Here is a 6,000-nt window from a genome sequence, read left to right on the forward strand (position 1 = left end):
TTTATGTTTTGTAATTCTTAGTTGAGAGTTGTTAGTTACCCTTTAATCTTAGGCAAAGGCTTTAAGGCTCTCAGAGGCCTCAAATCCTGGGCCTGAACATTTTGAACCTACCCCAAAAGAAACAAGACCTCTATTTGAAGCTGACATAGAAGTTGTGGGATTGATTTACAGAGGGCTAGGTTTGTATGGCTAGTCACGGACTGGTAGCAAATTATGGGAACTGGTCCAAGAACCAAGTCTGTTTTGATAGCCATTTTGTCGTAGCTCAAATCATCCAGAGCTTTCTGTGGCTGGAAATGGAAAGTTTTTAAACATTACCATAGAATAAACGGATTGCTGTTTTCCAGCTCTGGTTGCACACCAAATTTGTATGTAGAGCATTAAAGAAGCACAGGCACTTGGGCTCTCCACACCAAGCAGCCGATTCCATGCTGTCATGTGAAGCTCATGTACAGTGAACACTGAGATTGCTGGGATGGGCTGAAAGCTTGGCCTGCAAGGGAAGTAATCCTAGAGACTAGAACAGCTAATAATTACTAGTGAGTGACAGAACGTCCAGAACCTCCCACTCTGAGTTTTGTTTGCTTATGTAGTAAAAAAAAAAGCCAAGCAATGGAGATGAATTTTCTATAAATTATACCTCAGTAAAGCTCTTAGTGAAAAAAAAAAAAAAAGACTGAAAATAGGTTTGGAATTAAATCACTACAAGTAGAGTCCCCTATCTATACATAGCTTCAAACTATGAACCATCCAAGCTGAGGATGACAACAGGCTGCATTAGCCAAATTTTAAGAGTAATGACGTTAGTGTTCTTAACCATTTTAGAGCAAAGAAGATTTTCTGAATATCTGCATTGAACCTGACACCATCAGCAAAGGAGACTTTATAACTATAGGGTAAGTGGACTGGGGTTCACAGGAAATGAGGCTTGTGATTTTCTCAGATTTTACTATTCAGAGTGCCCCATGAAGTCTAAGACAGAAATCCAGCCAAAGCCTTGTCTTGTTTGGGAATTTCGATGTTATTTCTTTCCTATGGGCTGACATGTATAGTGCCCCTCTCCTATGCTGGCCATCACTGTTCATTTAGTGGGGATCAGAATGTAAGAGCAGTCTTTGTTTTTCAATTGAAACCAAAGAATTCAATGAAGCATGACACAGCGTCAAGAACTTTGGTTTCAGGGTCAAAGAGCTGAATGCAAATTTTGGTTCTGCCACTTACCCGACGTCATGACTCGGATCATTTAGCATCTCTGAATTCTTTCCGTCTACAGAATGAAATAATCATCTCTGCCGATCTCAGGACTGGCTTTCAGCCTTGAGTAAGAGAATGTGTGTCAAGCCTTTTTATATTTTGAAGCACTTCACAGTATCCATTACTATTTATGTCAGTTCACCATGTCCTCCTATTCCCAGGGCCTTCATGAAAAACTGGAAAAGGTATTGAGTACCTTGGACATTTCCCAGGCCTTTTTCCCTTTTCCAATACAGAATACCCTTCCAAGTTCTGTGATTTGTTAAGTCCTACCTCTGCCAGAATTTTATTGGTAAAGAACACTATAAATCCTCCTTCAGAGCATCTGAGGAGCTGGTGTGTTCCCATGCCAACTGGTAATCTGCTCAGCTCCGCTTTTCTGTGCTTTGTCTCAGAGCTCCCTCTCGTGCCCATTTAGGGATCACACATTTCTGCTGCAGCGGCCTGGTCTCCATGGCTACTTCATTATCTACACAGGCACATAAGTTTGTTGTTCTTGCCTTTGGCATAAATTCTTCAGAGACTGAATAGCTGATTCTGCAGCCTTTGATTTTCTTGCTGTATCTATAAGAAGGGAAAATCCTGTTCCTTCTACAGAATGTCCAGAAATCACACAATCTTCATTGACAGTCTGGCCAGTGAGACCAGCAATATTCAAATCTCCTTTATGATACTGGTATCCAGAAATAGAGACCCCAATTCTATTGCTAAGGTTAGGCGAAGCCACTATGTTCTGCATTGTTAGCACCAGTGGCAGCCAGTGTCCTTCTGTTCTCTACAGGAAGTGAAATCAAGTAATGTCTGTTTCCTCTGGATATCTGAAGAGAACATTGTGAAGCTGCGTTAGAAAACTCTGATACCGTTTTGTAGAGTTACTGTTGTTAATAAATGATAAATAATGGACTGATTTACTTAGATTAGCTTTTACTGTATTTCCACTGCCTAAAAGATACATCTGCATGAGGTGGAGTGTGTGTCTGTATATGCGCTGGAAATTTTACTCCATAGTCACTCAGTCAAGGTAGATATTGTATGCCAAGTAGACCGCGTTATAAATACAGTCATCTCACGGTATCCTTGGGGTATTGGTTCCAGGACCTCCCTCAGATACCAAAATCCACAGGTTGTCAAGTCCCTTCTATATAGTGGCACGGTATTCGCATAGACTTACGCACGTCCTCCCTATGCACATTAAATCATCTCTAGATTACTTATAATACTCAATATAATGTAAATGCTATGTGGATGGTTGCTGTCCTGTATTCTCTAGGGGATAAGATAGTCTGTACGGATTCAGTACAGGTGCAAAAATATGTATTCTCTATCCTCAGTTGGTTGAATCCACGGGAGTGGAACCCACAGATAGGAAGGGTTATCAGAGAACTTCTAAGACTAGTTGTTCATATACATAAAAGAAATATCTACATTAAAGTAAAAATATTTTCTCCTTCAAGTAATCACAAGAAGTACCAAATACCAGAAGTTTAGTACTTTTCCTAAAGAATTTCATTCTGATTTTTAAATTTGAGACTAACAATCTAAGAATTAGGTACATGTGGAATGATTATTTTTAAATCAATTTTTAGATCAAATTAAGAGCATTTCAGAGAAAGTCATAACTTCATGCCCAGTTCTCTACATTCAGTCTAGAATGTATCACAAGGCTAAGCAAGAATCACTGTTGGAAAAATTATTTACAGAATTCTATGGCTTAATAGACCATCTGTCCACTTATGTAAGCTCATAAAAAGGGGGAAAGAAGTTGCTACATTGTTGCAACCTAGTGCCGTTGCCATCACTGGTCTTAAGCTTGCTTTTTCCTGTGCTCACAGAAGTCGAAAGGTGAGAAACCCCAAGCTGCACGTGGAGGGCACGGAGTGTCTCCAAGCCAGCCAGTGCACTTTGCTTATCCCGGAGGTGAGTGGGGAAGGGGTCGGTAGTCACAGCATTTGATTCGTTCATCATCGGCCTGCCCCTCTGTGGTGTCCCATCCTTCCTCTCTGTTAGCTGACCTACACTTAGGCACATATTGTGTGCCAAGCATTTTGCCAGGCTCTGGGTCATATTAGCGGGGAGCTGAAAAGGATGGCAGAATCTCCTTGGGAGTCATGGATTTAGAGTGGACTTTTGAAGACTCCCATCGTTTTCGAACCAAGGTTCTTCCCTAAAGTGAGTTTTAGGTCTCCTTTTATTTTTCCATATGTAAATAATGCAGAAGGTTACTGCATTAAGACACATAGAGAATTGTCTAGCTGGCAAATGTTAATAGTGGCTTTTACTTTAACATTTTTTATAAAGGATCTGGAAGCAGTTTTCAGTTCAACACTGAATTTTTCTGTATTATGAAATGCCATGCTTAGAATAACCTATGTAAGTGAAAAAAATTGGAAATAGAATCTGGAATTGGGAGGTTATTCAATTGTCAATACGGAAAAAAAGGAGGCTCTTCATATAGCCTTTGAAGACATGTGGCCATATATTACTGTATTCAGACAAGACTATAGGTAAACAGAAGGTATCCCCATAGTGACTGGCGTCACAGTTTCGATATAAATATTGAATTAAATGCATGAGTTATGGAAGGGTTTCATAGACTGTAATGATATTAATGTTGATACACCTTAGGTATATCAAGCTAAACAAGTCTTAGAGAATAATGAAAATGATCCAGCAGATACAATAGCTTGTCGTAAGAGAATTAGCTGTCTTTATTTTTATTTGAGAAGGATTAGCATAATATAGAAAGACTATGAGTTCCTTAAGACATGGCAGGACCCTTGCCTTTTAATACATATTTGAAAATTATAACCATGTTGTTCAAATCCCAAAATACTCTGGGAGGAGATAGGGGCCAAAAAAAGAAAATAAATCCTTTTTCATGGATGGTAGAATTAGGATGTTTCCAGAACCAGCACTGTGGCCATCATAGTAGGCACTGATTTTTTTTTGTAAAAGAACATTAGGATAGCTCCTCAAGAGAGGATGTTGTTTTCCATAATGAACTTCTTCTGGTGCTGCTGTGAGACCTCCAACTCCAGTAGGCCACTGATGTGTGTTTGAGCTGTTCTGAATATTCTCTTCTCCCCAGGGAGCAGGGGGCTCTTTTAGCATTGACAGTGAGGAGTATGAAGCGATGCCTGTGGAGGTGAAACTGCTCCCCAGGAAGCTGCAGTTCTTCTGTGATCCTAGGAAGAGAGAACAGATGCTCACAAGCCCCACCCAGTGAGCAGCAGAAGACAAGCACTCTGAGACCACACTTTAGGCCACCAGTGGGACCAAAAGGGAACAGGTGCCTCAGCCATCCCAACAGTGTCGTCAGAGGGTCCCCAGGGCATTTTCATGGCAAGTACCCCTCTGCCCCCACTCCAGCAGTGCTTCCCAAAGTGTGCTCTGTCACCTGCTTTGCAATCAGCTTCCATTAGCGCATGTTTTATTTTGGTGTGACGGTTGGCCCTCCTAAACACGGACTTTCCTCAGGCTGGTTCAAGACGGAAAAGGACTTTCTTCTGTTTTCTTCCAAAGTGCAACCACAGTGGAGAGCCCACAGTGGGCTTAGCCTGCCTAGGCCCTTCCATTTCTCTTCTTTGACCGTGCTAGGAATTCCAGGAAAGTGCATTCCTGCCCTGGTGACCTTTTCCCATTTCTAGGCTCCTCCACAGGTGCTGCTATTTTGTGAGCTCCGGCTCCTGTTTAGCTTTTATTTCAGTTCTAACCTCAGTCCAGAAACATATGCGAGGTTGTTTCCCTCTTCAGCCACGGCTACAATACTGGGAAATGCTAGTTTTTATTTTTTTAAGTAGTGCTTCCTAAATGGTTTGCATGAGAGCCACCTGGGGTACATGTTGAAAACTGATTTATTTGGGGTCTACCCCAAACCTAATAACCCAAATTTGGGGATGGGGCCCAGGAATATGCATTTTTAAAAAGTCATCTGCCCTTCCCAGGTGATTCTGTAAGTTGTCCCTCAACTGTACTTGGAGAAATCGTGTTTTAAAGCAGTAGTCCACAAAGTATTCTGCTCATGTACCCCCAAAAGTATTTTGAAAAATCATGTATACCCTCACCCATCTAAGTTGATATCTAAAATTTTATCTAAGTTGGTATCTAAAATTTTTCATGGGAAGTTAAATAGTTGACAAAGTATGTATTTGCTGGTGTCGTGTAAATATTGGTATTTTAAAATAAAAACTGTTACATCACTATTTTAAACATATCCAGTACAATTTAAATATCACAACAATTTGACACCCTTCATTCATTTATAAAAATAAATGAGCTAGTTCTTTAGTAGTTAAACATTTCAAATTGGCTTTTCTCCTTCTGTATTTCCATACCACTTTTCAGCCAAGAATCCTATCATAATGTAATCTATTATGCCCGACATCTTTTAATCATTCACCCCATTACTTCTTGTCAACAAAAAATATAAATGGAAATTTTTTTTTTAGCTCTTGCTTTGTTTGTTATCTCAGTCCAGAACCAATATTATCGTAATTAATTATTGGTATATAATGAAAACGGTATTAATATAATTCTTGGATGATTAAAAGTTTTTTTTATTAGAATGTTCTTTATCCTAATTAGTTCATTTATCCAAGAATACATGAATGTGATTTACAGCTGAGATGGGGTTCAACCTCAGCTGTATTCCTTGTTTCTGTATAGATGTAAGCACATAAATTCTATGGAATAGAATTACGTTAACAATGTTTTTACAGTTCTTTGGATTCCTTTGGCATTTTGACA

The 6,000-nt window shown here is 39.7% G+C and overlaps 1 protein-coding gene across 4 annotated transcripts in view; it reads left to right on the top strand.

Moving 5' to 3' along the window:
- Positions 1–5,463, top strand: part of AGK (acylglycerol kinase) — a 102,338-nt gene extending 96,875 nt beyond the window's left edge. For 2 of the 4 annotated variants that reach the window (XM_016945479.3, XM_016945480.4), the window contains exons 14-16: positions 826–896; positions 3,087–3,171; positions 4,343–5,463. In XM_016945479.3, the coding sequence (XP_016800968.1) occupies positions 826–896; positions 3,087–3,171; positions 4,343–4,480 (294 nt within the window). In that variant the 3' untranslated portion in view covers positions 4,481–5,463. Of the gene's footprint in view, positions 1–825; positions 897–2,035; positions 2,170–3,086; positions 3,172–4,342 lie in introns of those variants that run through there. The other 2 variants (XM_016945481.3, XM_054656328.2) reach the window with 1 other exon arrangement.
- The last annotated feature ends 537 nt before the right edge of the window (positions 5,464–6,000 follow it).

This window comes from Pan troglodytes, chromosome 6, assembly GCF_028858775.2.
Source record: "Pan troglodytes isolate AG18354 chromosome 6, NHGRI_mPanTro3-v2.0_pri, whole genome shotgun sequence".
Taxonomy (NCBI): domain Eukaryota; kingdom Metazoa; phylum Chordata; class Mammalia; order Primates; family Hominidae; genus Pan; species Pan troglodytes.